We start from the raw sequence: 16258 nt of genomic DNA on the forward strand, positions 1-16258 counted from the left end.
GAAGTCTACCCGCAGAGCATTGGTGATTTTAAATGAATAATGGGGGTGAAATTTCCCAGAGACAGGAGGATATATTGTTTAGGATCAAAACAGAGTAGGCAGCACGCATTTTGTGACTCAACAAAAAATCCACAGAGAGGGACCAGACATTTATTAAATCATTTATTCTATCATTTGTCACTGCTGTCTCACAGACATGGGATTCTTGTACACCTAAAGGGCATACAAGTAGAATTCATGGTGACTAATGAACTGTTATAAAGTAAAAGTTTGGTGAAAATCAAGTTGTTTTATGTTGTTTTGCCAAATTAAATTAATTACAGTCAAGGCGGGCATCGACTTTCAGATGTCGGTGTTTTCTCCCTTCAGCACAGCCATTGTGCATTCATAACCTTTAAATATAACCTGATGTGTCTTATTCTTTCAGATATGTCAAACTGAACGCCTTTGACCTGTATGTTTTTGACAGTGCTGCGGTCAGATGACCTTTTGCTTTTACTCATGATCAAAGAGTTCCACTAAAAGATATTTGTTTGATTTCTCTTTATACTTTGACATTCAACCTATCAACCTCTATTTCTCAGCCCTCTTCATGGTGGAAAAAGGCATACCATGTCAATGGAACACAGTTCTTTAAGATTTTGAACTGAACTTTATTTCTTTACTTCTGGTTAAGACAAACAGCAAATGCACAGTTCATGTATCCAATATTGCCAGTGAAGTCAGTGCAAGCTAAGTGTTATCTCATGAAAATGCACTTAGTGGATGAATTAAATAATGTATAACAAAAGGTTGTATTCCAACGCACAGTAAAGACTGATTCTAAATGACAGTAATACAATATAAATTGCTTTTATTTAAATAGCACTTTTATGTAGACTTTTCACTAAGCTGGACTTAGCTAGCCAGCTAGCAGTAGCTTCATACTACCTTACAAATGTAAGTTGGTAGTGATCGGCAATAAATTGAATACACTTCAGACGTTCCACAGTGATGTATTTACTGACGTTTGTCATGTTGTATAACAACACGTAGAAAATCTTGTGAGCTTGTGTTAACCACAGACCTTCATTCAGGAATCTAACCAAAACATCCAACCATCCGAGATGAGGGAGCCAAGGGAAGTTCTCGGTTTATGACTCCTACATGCACCACACTATTGGCTTCAAGCTTTGTATTAAACATGCAGGTTTACATTTCTTAAGATAAATTGCCAAAAAAAAACACTATGTGAGGCTAAGAAACAAAGGGGCGAAACAAGCTTTTTTTTAACATGAGCAAAAGAGGCAACGTGTTCTCCATTGCTCAAGGCTGTGTCCCCAAACCCACGCAATATATACTAATAGCTTCATGCACATGAAGCTTTGCTCCCATTTGTCATGAGCCTTTTACTGTATATTGGTTGGCTCTATGAGATCGGACATGTTCACTGGTAGCTTGTAATGAATTAACATCACTTTATGCTGACCATCATGACACGCTTGTTTATTTGCAGGGTTTTCCTCTGGGATGATTTACAATGGCAGTGTTCAAAATGACCACTCACATAAATCTTATTGTACTGTAATGAAAGCTCATCATGAAAACCAGTCACATCTCAGGCTGATAACAGTGAGGTTTAAGGGAGAGACTATTACATGGCAGCGGAGGGGATACCTTTGCCCTTCATTAAGCATATTCAGGCAGCTGCCTATGCTCCAACAATGAAACACATACTGCAGTTTAAAAAAAGCATCCACATTTATTAACTAAGGAAATGACAAAACTAAATATTATGCTGGGGTTATTGTAAGGAAGCAGCATTATAATATATATATATATATATATATATATACATATTATCAGTTATATCCTGCACAATAATCAATAATACTCCAATTTGATTCCTGGTCTTTTTCTTTTTTGTCACATCACAGATTTAAAGTTAGGGTTTGCAAATGTCTTTGTTCAAGCTTAAAAAAGTACATGTTTCTTTATAAAGAATATACAATAATTATGTCCAATATGTATATAAGCTCAATAATATTTTCCAAATGTGGATACATCAATGAATGTTGTAATTGTCATAATTTGTTCAGTGCTTTTTGCAGTACTGTATTTTTTTTTAACTGAGAAGTGCTCTGCTGGTTTGACTGCGAATGGCAACACATTGTTTATGGCAGAGTGTGTGTGTGTGTGTGTGTGTGTGTGTGTGTGTGTGTGTGTGTGTGTGTGTGTGTGTGTGTGTGTGTGTCTGTGTGTGTGTGTGTGTGTGTGTGTGTGTGTGTGTGTGTGTGTGTGTGTGTGTGTGTGTGTGTGTGTGTGTGTGTGTGTGTGTGTGTGTGTGTGTGTGTGTGTGTGTGTCTGTCTGTGTCTGTGTCTGTCTGTGTTTGTGTCTCCTGGGTACCCCATGCATCCTGATCTGAGTGACTCTCGAAGCAAAGAGCTACATTTTTAATCCGCAGTACTTCTTAAGGGCTGCAAGAGAAGCAATAGCTTTTCTTTTTGCTGATGTGGAGCAGGCTTCGTTGGCTCCCCTCCTACAACATTAATTAACACTATAGCTCATGATGGATGACCTCAGCTTTAGCTACCTAGCTCCCATTCATCAAAACACGTAGGTGGATAGAACTCCAAATCTTTCATTCCACTCCTTTCTCTTGGCCCCACAACACAAGAAAAGTCAAGTTGTGTTTTCCCCCCTGTAATCACAACGTAAATATGATCCATTGTCAAATGTTGAACAAAAAAGGTTGTTACTTTCATGAGGTTTATCACAACACCTTTGATTCATTACTAGCTATCAATCATTATTTTTCACAGTTATAAATGGTGCAGAGCAATACATCTTTGACTTTTTTGGGGGGGATTTTGAAGGACTGTCTTGCTAAACGTAGAACGTTAAAATCATACATATACTTTGGCAATGCTTACCTTTGCAAAGTGTTCAAATCTTCAAACTAATGACTTGATATGTTAATCAACCATTACTACATAAATCATAGGCCATAAATAAGAAATTGTTCAGGTTCTCTCGTACTTACGATCCTGTTTTATGTTGTCATCATATGGAAGTCAGTTGAACCAAAACACAGAAAAAAAAGTAGGCAGGTGTCAATAACTAAAGGCTAGATTTATTAAACGTAAAGCTGGTACAAATACTGGAACAACACTAAACTAAGACAGCAGGCTAAGGTAATATAAACCAGAAACAAACAAGAAAAACCAGGAACAAAATAGTATGGCACCAGGAGTAGAGGAAGCAAGTCCACATGGGAACAGGAATTATCCAGATAAGAATATAGAAACAAAACATAGACAGTAGAACTCCACCATAGGAAACATGGATGATAAACTGATTAAGAACAGAAAGACATCAACATAAAACTCATCATTATAAAAAGACACAACTGGAGAGAGAAGGCAAAAACACAAGGGCAGCAGTTGGATTGCATAGAGGGAATTAGGGCAGGGCAGACCATTAGAAAAGGCGGGAACACAGACAGTAGTAGTCGAATACAGTGTTTCCTGCATTTCTTTAGCCTCGCTTGAAAAATAGATTCAATCTCATTTATTATGCTTTGCAGGTGTAAATATTTTGCAGCATCATCATCAGTCATACAGGGTGGACCATCATGGGATCAACCCATTCTCACAAAATCCACTGACTAACAAAACATTGTTTAAAGGAATGGCGTATTATTTTTCATTTTTGAAAACCCTTTTTTAAAGCTTGCCTAATGAAAAAGCTGTTTTGATTTGTCTTTTCATTATTGCTTAGTTTGGATAATTTTTTTAAAGCACTCAAATAATTTTTGACAAATTGTATTTATTTATTGAAGTATATAAAGAAGTTTTCAATAAATCTACTTTATTAGACCCTAGATAATAACATGGATACATAAAGAGGGAGCTGCTGCTTTCTCTGTCAGACCAGGTCCATGGTGGATCCCTGCTGGGTCTTCGGCAGGTCCTTTTCTTAAAAGAAAAAACTGAGAAATTCCTAAACCATCGTATATCACAAATATATAGCCTGCAGACTCTCCACCTACATCGTTTTCACACCTCAATAAGAAAGACGGCAAGAGTTCCAGTTCCATGTGTGGGTAAGGATGCTAGTTGAACATTACAGAACAAACCAACTGTGTGTCATTTTTAACCTGCAAAGTTTTGAACACCATCTGCGAAATTCTCTGGAAAAGGCATAAGTGAAGAGAAGTATTAAGCGAAACCTACTTTCAGTACCTGGTTGAAATACTCAGAAAAAAGCCCTGCAGGGGGTGAGTTTTATGTTTGCCCGTTTCTGTTAATAGGTTGATATTCTACTTAAGGCTTCACCTCCCCTTATTGATATAACAATGGGGACTTATCACCAATATGGTGGTAGATTTATCTTAAACGTCCCCTATTATGCAAAATGCTCTTTTGATGTCTTTTATACATAAATATGTGTCCCCGGTGTGTAAGGATACTCACAAAGTGTCAGAAAATACAACCCTCTCTCTTTTCCTCCTTACCCACATCTCTAAAAACGGGGGTACAAACGAGCTGATCCAGATTTGCCTGCCGATATGGCGTCATAACCGAAATGTGGGCTGGCTATACATTGAACTCCTGGCAACGTCCCACCCACGTGACACCTCCCAACCTATCGTCCCCCATATACAGTCGCATATCTACCTTCATATATAATGCCTGATCAAAAGTAAAGGTTAGCAATATACTGTATTCACAAATGTGACCTGCTCTATCGAAATCAGAAGGATGTCGCAACGGCACATTCTGAGGCAAACATGGATCGGGTTTTGGTTGATTTAAAACAAACTTGGCTTTCAGAATATGGTACTTTTAATGCCATATCCAGGCAATTTATTTTTGAGTATTGTAAAGACACACACAGTTACAGCAAAAGAGATAATTATCATTATCTTGTAAATCTATTTTGCCCAGATTTTTTTGAACTGTGTGTGTGTTGTTTGGATATATGTTAAACCATTTTATATTTTCAAAGTATTCTTTTTTCAATTTACAATTACAATTGATTTTGCATTTGTGGAGGGTGTTTTACATTTACAGACTATACATTAACTGATATATTTTCGATCTGTTTATACAAATGACACTGAGACAGATTGCTCTGATCTCGTTCAAATTTCAATAAATATCAATCGTTATATTTATATATATTTTCATTAACTGTGCAGGAACTTTTAGCAGGAGGTCAGTTTTGAGATAATAGTGAGCTAATAAATAAATTCAAAGGAAAATAGAGGTCTTTAAATTAAAGTTAAAAATAATCAAACAGATAATGAAATACCGTAATCTGCTAAAAATGAAATGCTTCTTTATACAATCTTCCTACACTTAGTGCAGTGGACCGAAGAATTGTATCAGCTTAATAGAGCTGGGCTGCTGCCATGGTTCAATGACAACTGACCCTCAGGAGAATGAAGTTGAGTCTTTTAATCACAGCATTTGGATGACACTTCTAATGATTACCTGTTACTTCTGCCAATCTGAGATAGAATGAGTTGACCCCAGAGATGCTGAAGGTGTGCCATTTTGGTATTTGCATTTCAAGCCACAGAGGCCCTCTAGAGTGCAAAGAAGTCAAGGGGGAACCATATGCATTCAGAATTTAGTTTTATAGATTGCATTCACTTAGCTCCAAGTGGCTAGTAATGCTTTAAGAATGTTGAATAATTTAATGCGTTAAGTATGGTATTAAAAAAACACTGTCTGGATGTTGGTTCCTGCCCACAACAATTACAGCTCTTAAACATGTAGCTTCATATTTTAATATTCAGTACAAATACAATTAGATTCAAAAGATGTTTCATGGACGGAAGTGGGTTGTTCCTTTATTATTTGTTTAATATATTAGGACTGAAGATGAATGTGGCAAGTGAGTGAAACAGACCCTAAGAAACTAGTCCGGCACAAATCCTCTGTATTTTGCACATTTGTGTTATTTAATTTGTACAGGTATATCTATATGTAATTTTTATTCCATGCAAATATAGCAATTTTAATGTTAATATAGTTTTCTTAAAATAGTTTTTTATAATAACGTTTATTTTATGGTTCTTTTCTTACAATTTATCTTCTTTGACTGTGTTTATGTATGCATCAAATACACCAAGGCAAATTCCTCGTATGTGTTTACCTACTTGGCAATAAACCTGTTTCTGATTCTGAAACATTGGGAGTTGCCAAAACAACAGTTTGGTTTCTTCTGAGAGAACAAGCGTAGTGTTGAATTTGGAAATACGGAAAGGCCGGGTTATTCACAAACAAAGTGTTGTACTATTGCAGGATCCTTTTCGATGCTAGAGAAAAAAAATGCATCTAATAAAGTGAAGATCACTCTCCAAAATGTAAGCAGGTCATTATCCAGGTCTAAAGAGAAATCTTCCAAAAAGAGTAAATAAATAGGGTTCAGTACAATGTGCAAACCATTAAGAAGCATGAAGATAGGCCGGATTGGACTTCAGAAAACATTGCCAAAAATATTTAATAAAAGCCACCGAGTTCTTGATACACATTCTTTGGATATGAAAAGATCAATGTCTGCCAGAATCATGGAAAATAATAAGTAGGAGGATCAGAACTGCTTATGATTCAAAGCATATCACATGTGATAGCATTGTGCATGGCTTCAAATGGCACTAGATCCCAAGTGCTCATTGATGATGTGATAGAAAACAGAAGTAATTGAGCAACGATGATTGGACAACGATGAGTGCGAAGGAAACCTGGACACGTTTAAAGGCAAATTAATAGAATATTCTGCCGTTGCAAATTCAACTACCTGATCTAACCATGATCAAGGAGAATTTGGTTCGTGTCTTAGGTCAGTCATTTCCTGCAAAGGAGTCTCGACAATGTTTTAAAAAAGTAACATTTTATTTATGACTGTTAATTTGGCCGATTGCAAATAGGGAACCGTGTATAAAAACACTTCTTAATTGTATAACACTCAACGATTCCATACATACGAGTTGTTTACCCAAACCACAAGTAGAATGCTCAGTGATGGTTACAGTACAAGAAATGCAACACATACTGATTTATGTCACAATTGTCAGTAATTACTAACCCATAGCACTGTAGAGTGTAGGCTCAGGTAATTTGGTGTGCTGCAGAGATAATTAGAATTTCCCAAGTGTGGGGGAGTCAAAGTCACTGTTGATTAGTTAAGCCAGAAACACTTGTCACAAAGTTAAAGCTATTATCATACAAATGATTACACAAAGCATTATAACGCAGATGTGCTACAGAGCCTGCACATAGAAAATGCTTAATTTGATTCATTGAAAAGCGCTCTTAAAGGCAGCACACACATACATTTGTACAGCATATTCTTGAAATGCCGTACATCCACTTTGAAGCACAAGCATGTGCCCATGACCTGTATGTACAGAATGTACACTACTCTATGAGGGGCCCCTAGGGACATTATTCAGAAATACCGTTCACACACACATGTGAAACACTCTCACACACACAACTGAAACCAAAAGCTCTCATAAACACATGTGAAAATCTCTCACACACACATATGAAATGGTCTCACACACACATGTGAAACACTCTCACACACACAACTGAAACCAAAAGCTCTCACACACACATGTGAAACACTCTCACACACACATATGAAACACTCTCACACACACAACTGAAACCAAAAGCTCTCATAAACACATGTGAAAATCTCTCACACACACATATGAAACGCTCTCACACACACATATGAAACGCTCTCACACACACATATGAAACGCTCTCACACACACATGTGAAACGCTCTCACACACACATGTGAAACGCTCTCACACACACATGTGAAACGCTCTCACACACACATATGAAACGCTCTCACACACACATGTGAAACGCTCTCACACACACATATGAAATGCTCTCACACTCACATGTGAAACGCTCTCACACACACATATGAAACGCTCTCACACACACATATGAAACGCTCTCACACACACATATGAAACGCTCTCACACTCACATATGAAACGCTCTCACACTCACATATGAAACGCTCTCACACACACATATGAAATGTTGAGTTCAGTAGGGAATTAGGAGTGCATTACAGTTAAAAAGGAAGGCCTTCCTGTCACATGAAGGAAGCAGGATGCTAAATTTCAAGGAAGTCAACTTCAACCACAATGAATGTTCATCTGATCCTCATTATTTTCCAAGTCCAAACTTTATTTTTTGCAGTGAGAGGTAATGAAGAAGATGTTTTAAGTTTTTTCAGTAGTGCTTTGCAATGCATTGAGTCACTGCAAAGTGAAGAATCCAACAATTTGGATCAGGAGAGGCTTTTTCGAGTGCTCGATGACCACACACGAACTATATCTGCATTTCTTGCTGTGTTAAGGTATGGTCATGATAATAGGGATGTCAGTGAGCTACTAGGATCATTATATAGATGCTTTCGCAACTTGCTGCATGAACATGAGGCCAGACGGAGATCCACTGATGTGACAAACAATCTAATACCCCCAACAACCTTGACTGGCCATCCAGGTCGACCCCAATACAGCATAACCACTGAACAGATTTCTCATTGTGTGTCCATTGGTATGACATGGCAGGGAATTGCATCATGCTTTGGAATCAGTCGAAGAACCCTATACAGACACAGGCAAACTCTGGAAGTTGAGCCATTAAGATATGCAGTATTGTCAAACCAAGATCTGGACAGCATTGTGACAAATATACTGCAGAACACTCCAAATGCAGGTGAAGCATATGTAATTGGAAGCCTGCGATCACGTGGCCTAAGAGTTCAGCGTTGGCGGGTCAGACAGAGCCTGCATCAAGTTGATCCCATTGGGCGGTCATTTAGACGTCGTCATGCTATACGACGAAGGGTCTACAGTGTTCAGGTCCCCAACCAATTATGGTAAGTTGACTTGTAAACTGTTCAGATGTGCACATTTTGAGTACATACTTTCTTTAATGTAGTGTATATCTCCCAACAGGCATTTTGACGGCAACCACAAGCTGGTTAGGTGGCGGATGGTCTTTCATGGCTGTGTCGATGGCTTTAGTCGGACTATTATATACTTACGGTGCTTATCTAACAACAGAGCTTCAAGTGTCTTGTCATTATTTATAGAAGCAGTAGAAAACTTTGGTTTGCCTTTAAGGGTCAGATGTGATCACGGTATGGAAAATATACATGTTGCCCGTTTTATGTTGGAAAGAAGGGGGTTGAACAGTCGTAGCGTTATTACAGGTGTTTCAGTACACAACCAAAGGATTGAGAGACTATGGGCAGAACTCAATAGAGTTGTATCAAGACACTTTGCAAATATTTTTAACTTTATGGAGGAACAGGGTATACTGGATTCATTGAATGAACTTCATCTTTTTTTGTCTGCATTATGTCTATTTACCAAGAATTGAAAGGGCAGTAACAGAATTCATCAACCAGTGGAACAACCATGGCCTCTCCACACAAGGGGGGCAGACACCACTACAGCTGTGGCATACAGGTGTCACAAACAGCGTAGGAATCCATCCGGTTATAAATGACATTATTGATGGTGACACCCATTATGGTATTGATGAAGAAGGACCATTACCTGAACTTCAAACCAATAATAATGTTATCATTCCAGACATTGATCTTGCCATTAATGAGACCACAATGAACAATATTCAACAAGTGAATCCACTTGAAAATGATGGAAACCATGGAATACATTTATTTTTGTCACTCTTGCAGTATATTCAGTCCACATAGGAGTTATTTTGTAAATAAGCTGTTTCCCAACAATAAATGAACCTAATAAACATTTTTTCAAAACTATAAGAAGCATTTGTTCAAAGTGTTTTTCTCAAAAAGACATACTGCGAGACAAGCAGAGACTGAGACTTTAAAGATTGCAAACTTTATTGCAACAGCAATATTATGAACGAAATATGAAATGAAATAAATGAAATGAAATAAATGTGAAATAAATATGAACCATATATTGGTATTGACTTAATAAAACTACACAGGTAAAGGAAACGTAACATTCCATTCCATAAAAAGTGTTTAACAAAGTGAAATAACACAGGAAAAAGTATTAAACACACATGTAAATGTCTTTACCTGTGTAGCTTTACTTATTGACTTTTATTGAGTCAATTCCAATATGTGGTATACATTTCAAATGAATAGCTGCATCAGAAAAATATTAAAATATTTAACGAAAGAAATGTTGACACGTTCAAAACTGATTTCCACCACTGTATATTCATGACCTGCCAAACCCATGAGTGTTCCCTAAAGCAAAGTCAAACTTGTCTTTAAAGAGTTCATATGACACATGTAGCGGCAACCTGATGCAGTTGACACATGTGTTGGCCATAGGGAACAATGGTGTCGAGGCATAGTCGTCCTCTCCCTTGTGAATGAACTCCACAGAAGGTGTTGGGGAAAAGCCGATGGGTGGCACCACAGAGGCTCCTGTTGCGAAGGCCAATATTTTTTGTAGTTTGGATGGCCCTTCTTCTTCTATACAAAAAAACAGAAAAACAATTTAAGTGGTAGTTGGTCTAATTAACATGTTTATTGAACATCTCTTGAGTTATTATCATTAGCTGATGATGGCATGTATTCTTTGTAGGAAAAACTATTTTTAAAGTAAAAATATAAATAGATGCATCATTTTACGAGTAGTATAAACTATCAATTACCTTCTGCATCCTGGAGATAGTCTCTCCAGAAGATTACAACCATCTCTTCTGCAGTTCTCTTGTTGCTCCCTTCTGGAGAGAGTCGAATGCTGAAGAGATTGTCCATCTGGTCAGCAGTGAGAAGACTTGCTTCATAGCAAAACAGGGGCTTAAAGCTGTCAGGATGTCTCCTGATTTTTTCAAGAACCCCAAGAGTCTTCAGACCTTCACAGAATCTGTAAAAAGTACATGGAAACATTTTACTAATTTTGCAAAATTTAAATAGGGTTCCTAATACACTTATGAATTGTCAATTTGTGACTTACTTGTATATACAAATAATAGTTTTTAGTTTTAGTGAAGTTAATCCTACAACATGTTGGTCAATAATTCAAATTCTGATTCCTATTCTGATTAACCTGACGAAATAACCAACACTGAATACCTTTGAAATGGACCTTGGACCCTGTGGACAACCTGAAACATCACTATGTCCTGTACCAGCAGCTCCCTGTCCCTGATTGACTGCACAGGCCTTAGACATCCTGCATTAGCCAGGTACTCAAGTAGAGGTGCCTTTGACTCCTCAAGCTCCTCAACCGTGGTACTTTCAGATACCTAGCATCACAAGGAGCAGCAGGTTGGCTTGTTATGGGGGCTACTTGTTATGCTTATAACTTATTAGTTAAAAAAACAGACACTAGAGGACTGCATAATTACATGATAACAAAAGGTCCCTTAACAGTTGATTGAGGTTCAGGTTTTTTTTTCCCACATAGCTACAATGTGACAGAAAACATAGAAATTATAATTGGCTTGTCTGTTGGATTGTGGTGAAATTCAAATTACAACACATGGAAAGTGGGCATTCAGCAATGGACTGGGCAGGACCGATACTGCCTCTCAAAATGTAAAACAGCAAGAGAACATTGTAATATTACCTAATTCTAATGGAACATAACATGTAAAACTACCAACTGACCTTTTTGACTTTCTCAAGGAGTTCTGGGTCAGCTATGTCTTCTACAGCTGGATTTGCTGAACCATCAACAAGAAGCGAAAACACTGTTGGTGACAGGAAGTTTGGTGGTGGACCACCATGCACCAAACTCACTGCAATGGCTCTGCCAGCATTGTAGTACCGGTCCTCTCTTAGAGCTGCAAAACAATCACATAAAAGGAAATGTAATATTGAAAAATGAGTAAAGACTCATTGCTACATATTATCATGGATTTTATGTGTTATTAAATACATTGTAGATCAGTTTGCATGTAAAATCACCATACACTAAAATAGCTCCCATTATTAATAAAAAAAACAACAAGACATTACCAGTACTGTCAAGAGCAAAGTTCTTGCTGTTTTCTTTTCCCTCAAACATGGCGGATCTGGCAATGGTCTCCATCAGCAGCCTCAAGAATTCCCTCCTTGGCCCTCCTAAATCAATCCCTTCCTCATTTCTCCCCATGTCATCTGAGAACTTTACAGAGATCATCAAGTTTGGGTCGTAGGATACCCTTTGGAAACCCCGCATGGCTCCTTCCCAGACAGCAGAGCGATTTATATTGAACCTGCACTGTCGTTTTGTAATAATTTTGCTTGACAGTTCCAGCAGTATCTCCTGACTCGGGACCTTTTCTGCACTATAAAGACAAAAATTATCAATAACACAGTAAAGTTACACATTTTAGAATAACCCTTTTTTCGTCATTGCAAGCATCCAAATAATCCTCAATGTGTACGTCACAATAATTTGAAGGTCAATTATCAGATGACATCCTTATTAGTTATCCTGATCTGTCACGCTCGCAGTCTGTGTGAGCTACTCACATTGGACACTCCATACTGGCAATAATGGCCTTGTTTAATTCCTCGTCTTCTGAGGAGTCGTCAGGAAGAGTTGACACAAGTGCTAAATATGATGAGTAGTCATCATGGCCGCTAGTCCCATGGTTGCCATCACTCCTTGGAAGCCAGCCTCCATCTTGACTGCTTGTGCCAGGGCCGCCATCCACTCCTTCCACTACTAATCTACTCCTTTTAACAGCACTGGTAGCTGGGTGGTTGGTGGCATCATCATTATAATCATCGTCAATACCAGTGCCAGTGCCAGGATTGCGTTCACCATCAATATTGCCAGTACAGGGATCATTATTTCTCATTGCTCTTGAGGCTGCCCTGGTGGTGACACAGCTGCTCATGCCTGCAGGGATTTGCAGGATTTCACAACAATCCTCATCACTGTCCTTAGCAGTTGATCTGTCAGTGGCAGAAAGTTCACTTTCCTCCTCTGAGTCAGTCTTTGAAACAGAAAGAAAGAAAACCCAAAATGATATATCAAAAGCAAAAAAAGCAAGACTTTGAAATTAAATAACCTTAAATAAAAAAGAAGTAATTACATAACCGATTAAAATAGGGAGCCTTTGTTCACACTCTTCTCAATTTAAATTGCTCTATTTGAATTTAATATAAACTTTAAATTGCTATAAGCAGGTAACAGTAAACATTTTCTTTTCAAAAGGTAATTATACTGAATTTAATTAAGTGGTAAAACAAACAAAAAAGCAAACTTACTAAAAGGGTCCTTGATGGTCTTACATACAGGGCTTTGGTTTTAAAAATCTTGTGGATTAGCATCCCATTCAGCTCCTGACCCTCCTGGATCTTAGGGGACACCAACTTATTGCCACAAGACATTACAAGCCGGAGGCTACAAAGAAGATGTAGGATATTACAACAACAAGAAATACTTTACGGCTAAGGGCTTAACAATATGATGTAACAGTATGCTTGTGTTAGTGTGTGTCTGTCTGTCAGGTTCTTGCTCCTATAAGGTGTGTGACTGAATCCTGTACATTTTGAGCCAAATTCAACTTTTATGTGTTTTTATAAATGATGATTGCAATTTGAAACTACGTTTTAAAAGTGCTCTTTAAATAAAGATTATTGTATTATTAACAACGCAAGAAGGGAAAAAAAAAAAAGGGTTTACCTGACGTCCTCCGGAATATGCTCACCAAAGCCTTGTCTGATACGATCAATAACAGTCCGGTGGTCCCAGGCCTTCTGGAACTCAAAGGCACTGAGGATATGTCCATGTTTGTGTAACCGTACTTTTGGACGTTGTTTGCACACTACATCCAAAGATGGATTGGGGAGTAGTATCACATCCTTATTGAAATGGCCATGCTGCTGTGCCCTAGCTCTGAAATAAGAATGTATTATGCATTATAAGTCTACTATTCGACTACATGAAGGCAGACAGTTAAGTCATACTGCTATAATAAAACAATAATGAGAAAACAGTAAGTCAGGGTACTAAAGTATAATCAGTTTTCCCCTTAATTAAAAACGATAAAACGAGCAAATGTTTTTTCCCCGTTTTAAACCAAAAATTAAGTGCATCTGAGTCACCAGCACAGGTCCATATCTCCCACTGTGAAGGTTATAACAATGTTAATGTTATTATTATTATTGTTATTAATAATAATGATAAAACCAACAATGCTCTTCATTTGGGAAGCAAATAACAGTTTCCACATTATTAATTAATGCCACTGAACTAAAATAATATAACTTTATTTAGCACACTAGCTAGCTAACTTCCGCTGACTCTGGAGCTAATAGCCTGGTTCTCCTGGCAGTAAAGTTATCTCACATATCATTTTTATTAACTTCAGTCAAGTTTTGTCTCCAATACGCAAGCAAAAGTGGACAAATTAAAATGACATCAAACCAAAACACTCAAAATGTTGTTTTTTTCGTTTTTGAAGTGAAAACGGATTGACAGTCTGTTAGCAGTGGAAACGATGTTCATGCTATATATAAAGATAATTTCAAACTCCGGATATATATAATTACCTTGTTTTCCTCGTGCCAGATGTCCATGTGCCAAAGCAATGTTGTGCTTGATTACGTGGTGCACAATCTCTCCTAAGAGGAGCTGTAGCTGGCCGCTGGCCGCTGCGGGATGGGAAGAGCGATGCTAGGTGACCGTCCACGGTGTCCTCACCTCGAGTTGGAACGGTCGGTTGCTGCACCATTGTGGTTGCACTTGACAGCGTTCTAATGGTCTCCGCTGAGGCCAATATATTGAGCAACGCTGCTGCCTCAGTTAGGCTACATGCGGGCTGTTGAGAAGACATCGGTGTAGCGAACCAACAAACAATAGTGTTTCGCCTGTATTTTGCAATGCGCTGTTTGTTCTCAACCGTTTCCTGTTTAATTGGAACGCCTTCCGTTTCAAGTGAAATGCCTTCCGTTTCAAGTGAAATGCCTTCCGTTTCAAGTGAAATGCCTTCCGTTTCAAGTGAAATGCCTTCCGTTTCAAGTGAAATGCCTCTCACACAACATACTGAAATTCCTCTCACACAACATACTGAAATTCCTCTCACACAACATACTGAAATTCCTCTCACACAACATACTGAAATTCCTCTCACACAACATACTGAAATTAATATATACATTTAAAAAAATATTTTCACGGGTGTGTGAGAGCGTTTCATATACGAGCGTTTCATATGTGCGTGTGAGAGCGTTTCATATGTGTGTGTGAGAGCGTTTCATATGTGTGTGTGAGAGCGTTTCATATGTGTGTGTGAGAGTGTTTCACATGTGTGTGTAAGACCATTTCATATGTGTTTATGAGAGCTTTTGGTTTCAGTTGTGTGTGTGAGAGTGTTTCACATGTGTGTGTGAACGGTATTTCTGAATAATGTCCCTAGGGGCGCCTCATACTACTCCGCTCAACTGCATAAGAACTTATAAAAATGCACACCCACTCCCACCATTTGAGCAATTTGGGGTTATGTAAATTGGCCTAGGACAGTACAAGATGACGATTACAATGCTTGGTTATCGAAAATGATTGAACATGCATGGGAAACATGTTTAAGTATATCATTCCGAATGTACAAACGTTTTCTACAGCTGTGAGGAGAAAATACCAACCAACAAGCAAAGGTAATGTTCTTTTCAAAATATTTTAACATGAGTTGCTTTTGACTTATAGCTTAGTGCAACTTTGTCATCAGCACAGTTGAATGAACAAGATATCTTTCAAAATAAATTAAAAAATAAATGTATTTTGATCACCAAATTCTTCTTTGAGCGCCACCAGGAAGTTGATATTTCTATTTCATTCTATTGTCATAGGCTCTTAGTTTGGAGGTTGGCCACAGTGAGATACAAACTCAGTGATACAGGTTCCACTGACCTAGAAGCGCCTTTGTTGTTACAGCACGTGTCATCACGTGTCCAGCAGTGGCTCAGTCAGTAGGGGCTTGGACTGGGAACCGTAGGGTTGCCGGCTCAAGTCCCCGAACAGACTTGAAAATATCGAAGGTGGACTGCTACTTGGAGAGGTCCCAGTTCACCTCCTAGGCCCTGCTGTGCAAGGCACCGGACACCTCCAATCCCCCCTCCCCATTGCTCCCCGGGTGTTGCACAATAGCTGCCCACTGCTCTAGGTTAAATGCAGAGGACCAATTTCACTGTGTGTGCTCTGCTGTGTGCATGTATGTGACTAATAAAGAGGGCTTCAACCTCCGATTCTATCTATCACCATAGAAGTTT

At 38.3% G+C, this 16258-nt stretch overlaps 1 protein-coding gene across 3 annotated transcripts; it reads right to left on the minus strand.

The window, feature by feature from the left end:
• Positions 1–9792: 9792 nt before the first annotated feature.
• Positions 9793–15379, minus strand: LOC134864300 (G2/M phase-specific E3 ubiquitin-protein ligase-like). Of its 3 annotated transcripts, XM_063883156.1 has the most exons (9): positions 14543–15379; positions 13674–13886; positions 13256–13391; positions 12512–12981; positions 12014–12324; positions 11663–11838; positions 11126–11298; positions 10702–10916; positions 9793–10519 (listed from the first exon to the last, which is right to left on the minus strand). In XM_063883156.1, exons 1-9 carry the CDS (start codon positions 15148–15150, stop codon positions 10260–10262), a joined length of 2562 nt encoding a protein of 853 aa, XP_063739226.1. In that variant the 5' UTR covers positions 15151–15379; the 3' UTR covers positions 9793–10259. The 3 variants fall into 3 exon arrangements, with proteins under 3 accessions (XP_063739226.1, XP_063739227.1, XP_063739228.1); XM_063883157.1 differs by lacking the exon at positions 14543–15379 and having other exon boundaries at positions 13674–14512; XM_063883158.1 differs by lacking the exons at positions 9793–10519; positions 10702–10916; positions 11126–11298; positions 11663–11838; positions 12014–12324 and having other exon boundaries at positions 12336–12981.
• Positions 15380–16258: the final 879 nt, after the last annotated feature.

Source organism: Eleginops maclovinus, chromosome 5 (genome assembly GCF_036324505.1).
Source record: "Eleginops maclovinus isolate JMC-PN-2008 ecotype Puerto Natales chromosome 5, JC_Emac_rtc_rv5, whole genome shotgun sequence".
Lineage (NCBI taxonomy): Eukaryota > Metazoa > Chordata > Actinopteri > Perciformes > Eleginopidae > Eleginops > Eleginops maclovinus.